Source organism: Chelmon rostratus, chromosome 7, assembly GCF_017976325.1.
Source record: "Chelmon rostratus isolate fCheRos1 chromosome 7, fCheRos1.pri, whole genome shotgun sequence".
NCBI classification, from domain to species: Eukaryota; Metazoa; Chordata; class Actinopteri; order Chaetodontiformes; family Chaetodontidae; genus Chelmon; species Chelmon rostratus.
The window spans coordinates 12,094,670-12,107,789 of NC_055664.1; the positions used below are offsets into that span (position 1 = coordinate 12,094,670).

Sequence of the window (13,120 nt, forward strand, 5' to 3'; positions counted from 1 at the left end):
GCACATACACAAACTGTAACTGCTGGACGTGAGCACCGCACTGGGTCCATCAGGATCGGACTGCACAGAGACCGTTTTGTGCGACACCATAAAGATGTTATAGTAGGCAGAGCACACAGTCACAGCGGAGACATCATATGTTTATAAGGCCATCGTGGTTCTAGTCACACCAGTGTAAACAGAGTATTTCAGTGGCACTGGGGCAGATTTTAACTTGCATATGTATGAAAAATGGTTGCAGGCTGGAGCGTGTCAAACTGAAGTTTACTTCAAACAGAGTCTATCAGTGAGATAAAGAGCGTACCATGTGACAGCCGTGAAGCCAGGTCAATTTGTTCAATGTTAGTTTAAGTTGTAGTGATGACTACAACAGACTGCGCAAGTCATCAGTATTATGGATATAATAACTGAACAGGTAGAGGCTTGGTTTTCCCTCAGCTGCAACATTCAAGTAAGGTTACAAATGTGTGTCAGCTGACTGTAATTCAGCCTCTTGCACCAGCACCAACACTGAGGTTCATCTAAAAAACCAAAATCCAACCTATTAGGTCTCATACCATCCATTCATCGTCTGTACTCGCTCATCCTGTGCAGGGTCATACCAGCTCATACCGGGTGAAAGTCAGGGTACGCCATAAAGAAATGTGAATAAACTGCCCCGCTTATTAACTCCCACCATACAGATAACGAGTGCAACACTGCAAGTGAGTGAGAGAGAGACAAAAGATGACAGCACTCACTATCTAGAAAGTACTGTCTGTTATGTGGGTAAATCAGTGGATCCGAGGAAAGCCCTGAACCGCTGCCCAGTCTAGAGTAACAGTGCCAGCAAAGACAACACACAGTTACCCTGAACCAGAATCCAGACTGCCTTTCAACACCTCCCCCCTTTCCATACAAATAAACACACACACACAGATCAATACTCTAAATTATGCTTACAGTGCATAAAAATGAACAGAGCATGTTCCAAACTCTGCAGTTCTGTAGTGATTTATTTCAAATACGGTGCAGCAGCCAACCACACAGAGCAGTACCATGCCAGCATTGTTGAGGACAGAGGTGTTGTAAGCACTTCTTTCTGACCCCATAACCCTTGATTTTTCATTTTCAAACATGTAGCCTTCAAACCCAAATGACACTGACTCAAGTGACATCACTTGAGGCAATTTACCAGACTGCACAGCTCCTTCTGGAGCCACAGGAGGCTCCAACATTTTCATGTATACTACGAATAATGCTCAAGACCTGTAAACAGACAATGATGAGTAAAATCAATGGAAATCGCCATTAAGCAGGGAAGACAGTGATGCTTGTACATTACTATAGATGACGAAGCAAGCTAATGCCCATATCTAGAATCTAGTCAACAATTCTGTCCTTCCTAATGTACAAACACACACACATGCAGGCCAAAGCACTGATACAAAGGCTCCATTAGACAAAAACACAGACGTGCACACATTCAGCAGGGAACTGGGCGCTCCGGTCATCTCACCCCAGAGGTTGTTAATCATCTAAATGCCATCACTGTGCGTTCTGTTCTCTGTTCACTAGAGAAGAAGTGATGGTACGTTCAGCACACTGACTGACATCAGAATACCAAGTGCAGAGAGACAAAAAGCCCCTCTGCCAGGACTGATTAGATAAAGACATGGTAGGACCAGCATGCCCTGGGCTGGCTAGCGTGAATGACGTCAGCCTGGGAGAATCACATGTTATCACTGGTTTGGTTTCACTGTATAGCGAGAAGGGTGAAATTGTGGCGAGCAGAAGTAGCAGACCCAGTGCTCATAATTAGCATGCATGACACCTGCACCCTGAAACTGAAGCAGCTAAATGGAATTCAGCCTTTGCTAATTTTGTATTTTGACTTCTGCCTTTCCAAAGCCGACATCTTCTGTGACTTTAACCCAGGTTAGAGCGTTGTTTATACTTATATTTCTAGCTTTTTGTTTACTTGATTTGATGAAAGAATATCTTTTAGTCCAGCGTCTGACCAGAAAATGAATATAATAAAATCTAAATGAAGAAACACAGCAACTGATGTCATTACTAAGGACTGATAGTAAGACCTTGTTCATTATTGACACCTATTTAGCTCCAAATTAAACATGAGCGATCAATACCTTTAAAATGATAGTTGAATACTTTGAGAAATGCAAATAACTTTCTGTTGATCGGCTGATTGAGTCACTGCTGCAGCTCTACTCTTAAAAACGTCAACACAAAATATGATCTCGTTAGGATTTTGGTGATGGAGCTTTGTGTGAATGATGTTTTTAGTTTCCATGCCTAATCCATGCTCACAGTGCAGTCCACAGTCTTCACACTGTCTCAGCACTGGGCTGCTACAAGTGTAAGGTGACTGTGAATCAGACACTTGTGTGCTCATTAACTCCACACAAGGTGCACAGCCAAGGGGCTGCATGGAAAAGCATGCATGCATAAAAGATAATTCGGCTGGGCAGGGCTCTAGCCTGACGACTGCTGGAAACATGACTCTGAAGAGGCGAGAGCAGAGATTTCGGGTCTAAATCTACCGTGTATTCCTTCGTGAGAGACGTGAGGAGGGGGAGCACAAAAGAAAGGTCGACTGCTTGCTCTTGGAAAGTAGGGAACAGATTGAATTCAAACAGCAAAATTACAAGTAAGAAGCTGAGTTGTGTATTTTGAGCAGACTCCAGAGTAATTTCACCGTTGTCATGCAGTATAACCGTGTAGCTGGCATGGCTGTGAAGTGCACTGAACACATTTTCTCAATGGATGTGAAGTGGTCTGCTTTGACAGCAGCAGGCCGGCGGGGCAACGAGAGGTGGCCTTTCATCCTTGCTAGCTGTTGGCTTTGGCAGGGGGGCAGCCGCCCTCAGCCAGCCTTCCTGCCTGCCTGCGTGCTGGGAGCACAATTGGGGGCTGGGAAAGAAAGGGGTGAGAAATGAAAGACAGCGAATATAAAACATTCCGTGAGGATAATAAGTGGTGTTATGTTGTATTGTAGTGTATAAAAGCCAAGCAGGAAGGCCGGCAAGGTGTTTTCTGGCTTGAAAAGAAAATAACGTCTCTTTGAGGTCTGAAAGCAGAGGTGCTGAAGCAGGTGGGCAGACAGATATGCAGACAGGCAGGTAGTGACTCAGACAGGAAGTTACACAAGCCAACAGATGCAGGCGGCGAGGCAGACAGACTTGCAAATAAGGAGGTCGCAGACAGATGAGGGAAATGAATTTTTTTGTGCGGCTGGTATTCTGCTGAATAGCTGTAGTGGTCTCCATGGCAACGTGGTTTCTGGCATTCTCTGTAGCGCTGGAAAAGAGCAGCGAGCGCAGAGGAGGAGCGGGTGGCGAGCGCATGCCGGGATTCACACTGGACAGAGAGGGATGGTCCAGCTCTGTGCAGCGTGCACCTAGGCGAGATATCAATATTTATCTCCTGCCACGGCAGTGATCGCCAGTGGGATGATACAAGAGGCTGCTGTGTGGCGCCGCTGACTTGCTTCCCACTGAAAAGCTGTGCATCGCTTTTTATAAACAGCTGGTTAGATCTGGATGCTTCTTATTGCCATCTGAAAAAAACATTTTCCAAGCTGGGGGGTGATCTGCCACGCCACAAAAGGTTGCCAATGCATGAGTGGTAATTAAAAGCAGAAGTAGAAGCAAAAGTATGACGCACTGAACGCTGGGATGCTGATGAGTCAGTAACCTTTATACTCCTGTGACTGGTGCTGCATTTTGGGGGAATGTACATAAATGCATCCAATCAAATGAAATTTAATCAGCTAACCCCTCCTACCATATACACCTGAACTAGAGGTTAGTTTGTGGTGTGCAGTAGCCAGGACAGCGACATCATGGGTTCGGAAGTGTGTGTTCAGATATTATATTATTATTCATTGTTATTTGAAAACCCATGTGACAACACGGATGAGTGAATGTGGGTAGACCATCTTCAGGCTAAAGTGGGTCCAACTGCCGTGTCACTGGGTTTTTAACTATAAAGTATACAAACTGTTGGTAGCCGGGCCATTTTGTAATTCCATTTTGATCAGTCATCTTCCACTGTTGTGCGTATTATGGACGAGTATTATAAAGAGGAAGGGCGCTGGCTTTATTTCCAGTCAGGACACTGAGGGTAAAGGCTCGCTGGTTTTGTTGCGCAATTCGGGAATTTCAGAACCACAATACTGCACTGCGCTGGAGCAATTTTGCAACTGCAACACGACAGAAAATTGCTGATTCTTCAGAAAGTTTTCTACCGACTGAAAGAGACATGACGTAGGCTACATCAGTGTTGCATTTAATAAGCAATATTGATGATAATGTGCGGGAGCTGAAGTGTTATCTTACCGGCCCGGTTTGAGTTGGACAGACACTGACAATGGGTGTTCTGTAGTTTAACAATTTCACTGCATCACTTAGAAGAACATCTTGCTCGATTTGATTGCGGCTGGCAGGGGGACAACTGTCTTTAAGAGACGCGAGGACGAGCAAGAAGAGCAGCTTCATCAGGAGTGCTACATTTAAAACAAAGGTGTCATCAGTCAGCTCTCATCACAGACAACGCTCTCTGCCTTCTGTTTTACTCTCATCTTAATTCACTGGATCAATAATAAATCATGTTGCTATTTACCACTTGGTAACTCTTACTACCCCAATTCCAAAAAAGAATGTGATAAGTTGCTAATCCCGTTTGACATCTACTCAACTGAAAACAGTACAAAGACAATAATTTAATGTCTTCAAGCAAGTTGGGACAGGAGCATCAACAGACTGGGAAAGCTGTGGAACGCTCCAAAAACACCTGTTTGGATCATTCCACAGGTAAACAGGTTGATTGGTAACAGGTGATAGATCATGACTGGGTATGAAAGGAGCATCCTGGAAAGGCGGTTCGCCACTTTGTGAACACATGACTGTATAAAGGAAGTTAGTCCATGGGCTCAGGAACACTTTGTGAAACTGTTGACAGTAAACACAGCTTGTTTGCAAATGATCAAATTCTGGTTTAATTTACTTTTTTTACACAGCGTCCAGACTTTTTTTGGAATCGGGGCTGTAGAGTAAAACTCAGTGTGGGCCGAACGAAGGCTGGGGAGGGCAAATTTCTTGCCACTTTCATTTGATTTGGAGCCAATGAAAACCCTGCTGGTTAACTTGTTTGTCTTCATGTCTACGTGTGCGTGCATGTCTCCCCCAGCCAGACCGAGCGTCTCTGCTCTGCCAGTAATGGTCGTCTTACTGACTTTCACTTCATGTTCACATTTGAACTTCAGGAGCTTTTGGGAAGTGCTGATGAGGAATCAGCACTTTTGGCCTCTCGGCTGCCATGGGAACGTTTTTCAAGAAGTACATGCATATGTACTCTGTGTGTGTGTGTGTGTGTGCGCGCGAGACTGCTTGTGCAGGACAGTATGTGTTTCTGTTAGCTCTTCTACAGTGATCCAACATACACATATCATCGACAAGCATGGGGACCCTGTGTTCCACATGTGTGTTTCTTGGCAATCATATTGAGAGGGACTCATTTTTCCTCAATACGAAATATTTATTTTAGTTAGGTTGAGCTGGAGGAGCTTCAGTTCCCTTTCTGATACGCTTGTTAACGGCACAGCGCCACTGACCAAAAACAACATTTAACGTACAAAACAAAAAAATCCCCACACCCACACAGCCGCCTGGAAGTTGTCTCGCATGTGCCCACAGCCACCTCGCTTTATTTGTTATGCTTGCGATGGTGTGGCAGAGGGCAGGCAAACAGACACTCGCAGTTACTTGGTTGGAAGTGTTGTGTGTAATAACAGAGCGTGGCTGCTATTTTAATCTGTAGCCCTCCTGTTCAGTTTCTGCTTTGAGGACAGAGGAAAGAGAATAGGCTGCGGGTCAAACAGCTCATTGGATCAAACTCTACGTCTGACGCCAAGCAGGAACAGGGAGAGGAGGAGAACAAGCGCGCGCACACACACACACACAGGTGCCTGCATACACACGTTTAATATTAATTATTCAGGGATGTGATTCTGACACAAAAACTCTATGGAAACGAATGAGCGTGTCCAAAAAGAAAAGGAAAAACAGTTGGATTATGGTTCTATTAATGCTATTAGAGAATTACCCTGGAACAGTGCTGGCTTTAGGGATTATTAGGTTCATGTGACCCTACCTTGTATCCGGCATGAGTCCTGCTCTTTGTGAGCGGTGTTGTGGAGCAGAGCTCGATGGCCTCGGGCTCGTGAAAGATCACCGTGGGCAACGGCTCCTTCCTCAGCGTCAGCACATTTAGCTTGGTTTTCAGCATGGTCTGGAAGTGCTGATGGAGAGAAGAGAGGAGCACACACTGAGCTTTAGGCAAACTTGCAATCAGTGTCACGCTACTACATGCCTATAGGTTAAAATTTGTAGTTTCCTTGTTAACGCTGCTGGAGGATCAAAAAAGTGCAGTTTCTTGTCATTTATAGGTGTGTAATACAGAATAAGAGAGGAGTTTCACCACCTCTGAGTCCAGGAATATACATGTAAGTGTAAATGCGATGGCTAAAAGAGTCAAAATTCCATCAGGATATCATGTTTTAAGCTTTTGTTTGACAGAAAACATACGTTGGACTGAACTAAACTTTTTAGCTCACGTTTAATGAAATGGGTTTCATAAAACCCATTTTAAGAAAAACAAAGTGACACTACACAAAGTACAAAGTACAATTACTCACTTCAAAGGAGGAAGCTGTTCAAAGAAGTGGGAGCAGCATGAGGAACAGTTTTTTCTTAGCAAACTTTATTCAACCTAGATAACTGGATTAAAAGAAACTGAGGGGACATCGGTGCAGTATTATATAAACTATATATAAATATAAATAAATCTCATGTGAACATTAAGAACAAACAGAATAGAGCAGCAATACGTCACTGCACCATCTAATCCAACACAAGTCTAATCTAATATGATCTTTGGGGTATTGGGAAGTAGTGGCAGAGTGAGACCTCTTAAGTTCTCTGTGCTAAAAAGCAGCTAGTCTGTGTCTGATGATCGTCCAACGTGTCGACAGTCAGAAACGCTCTCCACCTCCATCTCCACGGTGACGAGGAGAGGATGTGCCGGTGGACGATGCGGTGAGCGGACTCATTGACGAGCAGATACAGGTTGTGTAATATTAGACAACCAATCAGCAGCATTATAAGTGCTCGATACTCTTTAGGTATCGACGGGATTTCACAGGTACCATAAAGTTCTGTATCCAGCCCTAGACATGGCAGTTTGACATTCAAGCCAGGACTATACACGCACACACAGACAACAGATCTTAGTGGTGAAAAGCTGGATATGAAGACTGGAAGTGAGATGGTGTGAGAGGTTTATTCTGCTTAAAGTGGAATGTGAGGAGCAGATGAAGGGAGGGCCCTCGCCGCCTCCGTCAAAACAAGAGAGGAGCGCCGCCTGCTCACATACTACAGCCCACGGCCAGTGTTTCCTGAGGCCGAGCAGAACCACATGGTGGATCTGGCCCTGTGGAATTTCTGGGCTTCCTCGACACAATCAAGATAGAAACCGAGCAGCTCGTGAAACGGCGTGTTTGCTTGGATGTGTGTCTGCAGCCGCCCTCCATTAAATTCATAAATATCGTATAACACTGGCAGCCAGTGAAAATCATTGCTTCTACATGGGCAAGCACCTTTGTGATGAATACTGATCCTGCAGCTGTTTCCAATCACATATTTCTAATATCAATCAGGTACTCTTCTGTTTCCTTGCAGTTTCCTTCCAACGCAGTTTGAACTGGTTCTGTATACGTCTGTGGAATATGTTCAAGTAGCCACAGTTGCAACAGCCTAAAAATGAAGCCGTGTTACAGAACAGCATCAATTCTGACTGGTAAGCGTTTCAGCTGCATGACACTATGGCAGTGCCTGTCTGTCTGTCTGTCCGTCTGTCCGCCTGCTGGCTGGTCTGTCAATCCGTCACTTTGGCCCACACTGAAATATCTTGACAACTGTTACTGCACTGCTATGAACGTTTGCACAGATGTTCCTGCTCCCCAGATGATGAATCTTGAGGACTTTGCATGAAATGTTGCACATGTGTCCATGTTCACCTCAGGATAAATCCTAATAAATCTGGTGATCCACTGACTTTTCATGCATCATCAGACCGATATTTTTATTTGTCCAAGACTAAATACAACTGGCTGGTGATGGGTCTACTGATAATACAATGTCAGCATGCTAACAAGCTAAACTAAGATGCTGAACATGGTAAAGGTTATACCTGCTGAAAGCCAGCACGTTAGCACTGTCATTGTATGTTAGTTAGCATTCAGACGTTAGCCTTTCTGCTATATACAGTACAAATAACAAACTAGTTATAACATGCTAATCTAGTCACGCAGTCACGTGTAAGTCTCGTGATAAGTCTTTGCATGACCACTGTTCTGTTAAGTGCGGATTACTTTCACAAATGCCTCCATTCACTATTCTTTTCTCCTTTTCTTTGGCACTTCAAAGCCGTTTTCCATGTTGGACCTGCACAATGTTCCGTTTTTTTATGCAACAGATGGTCAACATTTACAGGCGATGAAAACAGTCAATCCTGCCAACACAGGCTCTCATCAATCTTCACTGTTGGTCTCTTTGGTGAAGCAAAATCCTCAGTCAACTTCAAGACGGAGGTTTTGTGTCCAGCTTCTAAATTCAACACCGCTGCATCTAATATTGTAACACAAATACCTAACACATATTCAATTTAACATCTTCTTAACTATATTATGTATTTCCAAACACCGGCGGTCATCTGTCATTTGGCTGCAAAAGAAGAGTATTTAAACTATACGGTGCCACCACTAGCTTTTAATAATAATACACTGAGTTGTGCTTGTAAATCCTGAACATCTTTTCCTCACCTACAGCCTAAACAAACTAGATTTTGGGGTCCTGTTTGTCAGGCATTAAGTTTTTAAGATTTGTGAAATTACGTATGCACAAATGTCATGCTACATAGCATATAGCTACAAAATAGATTTCACACTCAACGCTAGCTTAGCGCCCTCCAGCTAACAGGTCTAATCCTGTGACGAGAGGACCTCTGGAACCACACGTGAACCTTCATGTCGAGAAAAGAGTAAAAAAAAAAAAAGGGAGGGGGGCTGTCGGGGAAGCGGAAGATAAGTCAAGAAAAAAGCAAGGAGCAGATGAAGGAGAAAAGGAGAAAAAGCGTGGCGTTGTGAAAGTAAAGCCACATGTGTGTAAACGCTCGCTGACCTCCGCGTCAGCACTTTACAGCTTCCTGACAGCGGCTCGCATTCCTGCGGTTGGCCCCGGTACGGACAGACAGGGGAGGGAGGGGGGCCGGGGGGCCGTGGTGGACTCTACGACTCCTCCACCCCCCACCAGGAGCAAAAGGCCTGAGCGGAGGGGCCGCTTGTGGAGTAATGCTGGAATTCTATTCATAATATTTTCACTGCATTTTACTGTTTTTTATTTCTTACGTCCCAAAAGTCTCCTCATCAAGTTAATGCTGGTATTGATTCTATTTCTGACTCGGACCCGGGCAGGTTTTCTGTCTCCGCTATCGGGGCAGTGTGGGTTTGGTGGGTTTTCAGCTGGTTACAAGACAAGGGTCTTGTCTACATGTCAGATCTAAATGCTAAACAATGGCTGCTGTCAGCAGAAAACCTCAAATCTCCAAATAATGGCCCTCTTTCAGGATTATGAAAAACAACTTTGTTTTAACGTTGACACTTGGGCAGTTCGTCAGGGCCCCGATCTCCATCTCCATACATGTCAAGCAAATATTTGATTTTAGTAAAAACCAATACATTTTCTTATCTTTATCGAATATTTATATCTGATTCACCCTCTCAGATGAATTTTGATATCACACTGCAAATATGCAGAAAAGTGCTCTGCAGCTATAACTGAAGTATTTCGTGCTATAGCAGGCTCATCTCCACAGCGATGGACGCAAGTCACTTAGGTACATTAGGGGTCGCCAAAATCCACATATGTCAAAAATCTCATGGTAGGACCTTTAAAAACAACTCAGCCAGGGTTTGATAAGTGACACCTGACATCCTGTTTGGCTTCACGTCCTCGATACATACCCCTGTGCTCTCTGAGTCCTATCTGGATCCTAAGATGACTTTAAAAGCTCTACTGTGCATGTTTGTGAAAGGTAACCCACACTTACAGTAACAGCCAAGAATTTCCTTGTCAGTGTCGATCTGTGTTTTATAGCTGAGTCAATGAAGCGCGTGACTTCTCCTCCAAACCAAGTTCTCCCTGTTTGGATGGATTCAGGACGACCATTTCAAAACTATCACTGAGGTGAAATTTCCTCAGCGCAGCTGCTTATTATTCCATTACAGAGGGCGAACCTCTACCGCAGTGATACTCATCTTATGGTCCCCGGGCCAAATCTGGCCTGCCATAGGGTGCTGGGTGGCCCACTTCCTTCAGACTTGGAATTTTTTGGTTTATTTATACCAATTAGTCCGAGCTGTACAGAGGGACAGATATGTTGTTCCTTATGATGGGATAAATTAGGCTGTTAGTAACAGAGAGAAGGCTGATCTTTGCGTGATGGCCTTTCAGGCTGTGCAAAGTGCAACAGGATCAGACGGTGAGCTGTGCAGTGAAAAACAACTACTAACTGAAGAGTTACACAGACGTGAGGATAATTCTGATCCCAAAAATGTGCATTTCACACTAAAAAGAGCTCGAATGTGCTTTTCATTCTGTCCATGGAACAGTTTACAACCTCGAATCCAAAAAAAAGTTGGGACGCTGTGTAAAACATAAATAAAACAAAAAGGTTTTGCAAATGATCACGTTTTACCAAGACAATATATTAAATGTTCTATCTCATCACCTTCATAGTTTTTTGTAAATATCTGCTTTTCTGAATTTGATGCAGCAACACGTTTCAAACAAGTTGGGACAGGAGCAACAAAAGACTGGGAAAGTTGTGGAACGCTCCAAAGACACCTGTTTAGATCATTCCACAGGTAAACAGGTTGATTGGTAACAGGTGATAGTATCATGATTGGGTATGAAAGGTGCATCCTGGAAAGGCTCAGTGGTTCACAGGCGAGGATGGAGCGAGGTTCACCACTTTGTGAAAAACTGTGTGGGCTAATAGTCCAACAGTTCAAGACCAACGTTTCTCAATGCATAATTGTAAGGAATTGAGGGATTTCACCATCAATAATCCATAATATCATCAAAAGATTCAGAAAATCCAGAGAAATCTCTGCACATAAGAAGTCTAAACCAACATGAATGCCAGCAACCTTTGATCCCTCAGGCAGCACTGCAGTAAAGACTGACATGATTGCAAGTTAAGACTCCACCGTGTAAAGTGAAAGCCACATATCAACAACATTCAGAGAGGCTGCCGACGTCTCAGCTGAGACAGACTGACTCAAAGTGGAAAAATGTGCTGTGGTCTGACGAGTCCACACTTCAAATTGTTTTTGGACAACATGGGATCTGTGTTTATGAATCATTCTAACACATCATGCAGAAGTGGCCCCCCGGCGAAGCAAGTTGAGTATCCCCGCTCTGCAGAGTATTCATCTATTACTGCACAGTCACAGAGCCAAGATACACTGCATTTTAAAGAGGGCAGGTTACACAAAATAAACACGTTAAGCCTGAGTCAGATTTCCAATGAAAATGTTCAGTGTTTAAATATTTGTTACATCCAATAATTGTTTTGATTATATGACTATGAGACTTCTTAAATAGTGTCATTTTCCATCATTCTGGTGATGATGATGATGATGATAAAGCTATCGTCTGCGTCGTCTTTATTGCTACTATCATAACTATTATATATTAATAGTTTTATTACTGCCTCTCTTTATCTATTCAGACTTGCTATGAAATCCAATCAGACTATTTGGTCATTTGCAAGCCGGTTATGATACTCAATGTCACAACATTTATGGTGTGTTTAGCAGTATGATTGTAATGCTAAAAGCATCAACACTGACTCACTGCTGCCTGTGCCCATGTGATTAACATGTATTTATAGTGCAAAGAAGTTACAATAAAAAGGAACTTGGCTGAACATCACCAGAACTCCTACTCCCTGTGATTTTTACAACAATTCAGCCATTTATATTTTATGGCTCTCAAGGCCCATATAATATGTATAAAATCAGTACATAAACTTTGTCCAGCAATATTTTATAAAGGCCTGTGTTTTTTTTTCTGAGACAAGCACTAATATTTAAAATAGGGTGGATGATCGCGGTCACACGGGCCCAGTGCTGCCAGTTAATTCTGGCGGGCGCCTCCCCAAGTACGTCTCTGATTACTGCTGGAAATCACAAGTTTCATCAATACAAGTAGACGTGCTCATTTTTCCAAGAGTCTCTACCATTAAATAATGAATTCTACATTTAAAAATATGTAAATCTCAGAAAATACTTGAACAATCACGGGGATGAGAAATCAAGCAGACAGGCTTTGGAGAGTGTCTTGGTGCAGTTTGCCTCCTGCAGTGATGATCTTAACAGGTCACAGATGGTAAGTTAAACTTTTGGCGCCCTGAGGGAGCATTCTTACAGGAAAGAGGCTCTCGGGTCAATCTCATGGTTAAGACACTGCATAACAGGGTAAAAACAGAGCCCTGCCGCGCCTACTGACACACACAAATAGGGGTTGTAGGTCTATGATCATGAGAAAACAGTAGAAAGCAGCTGGAAATAAAGTTTAAAAAGCCAGCAGAAGAAAAATGGATCGACGGTCCATGTGGAAAACGCGTGATGATCTGGAAAAAAATAAAAAACATCCCTCAGATGCACAAATGGCTACTGGATCATCCTCAAAACATGGTTCGTCATGTAAAGTATGGTTAGGAGCTTAACACAGACCTCAGCGGTTTGTCAACATTAGCCTGCCTCAGACACATCTGCATACACCACATGCACATGCAGCGCACTCCAAGATGAAAGAGAGCGCAGAGTTCTGCAGCAGATGCTGCAGGTCTGAGAGCGAGACAGTAGGACATCGCTGCTTGTTACCAGGTCATCTGCTCTGCATCTCATCTTTTCAGCTTCAGAAGAAGAATCAGCAGCCCAGCAATCAAGTGGACAGTCAGAGTTAGACCGGCGTCGTTAGACTGTTGGGGCGGC

At 43.7% G+C, this 13,120-nt stretch overlaps 1 protein-coding gene across 1 annotated transcript in view; it reads right to left on the minus strand.

Moving 5' to 3' along the window:
* The window catches only part of pid1 (phosphotyrosine interaction domain containing 1), a 32,118-nt gene that overhangs the window by 12,317 nt on the left and 6,681 nt on the right, over positions 1–13,120 (minus strand). The window contains exon 2 of the mRNA XM_041940741.1: positions 6,154–6,300. Within this exon, the coding sequence (XP_041796675.1) occupies positions 6,154–6,300 (147 nt within the window). The remainder of the gene's footprint in view (positions 1–6,153; positions 6,301–13,120) is intronic.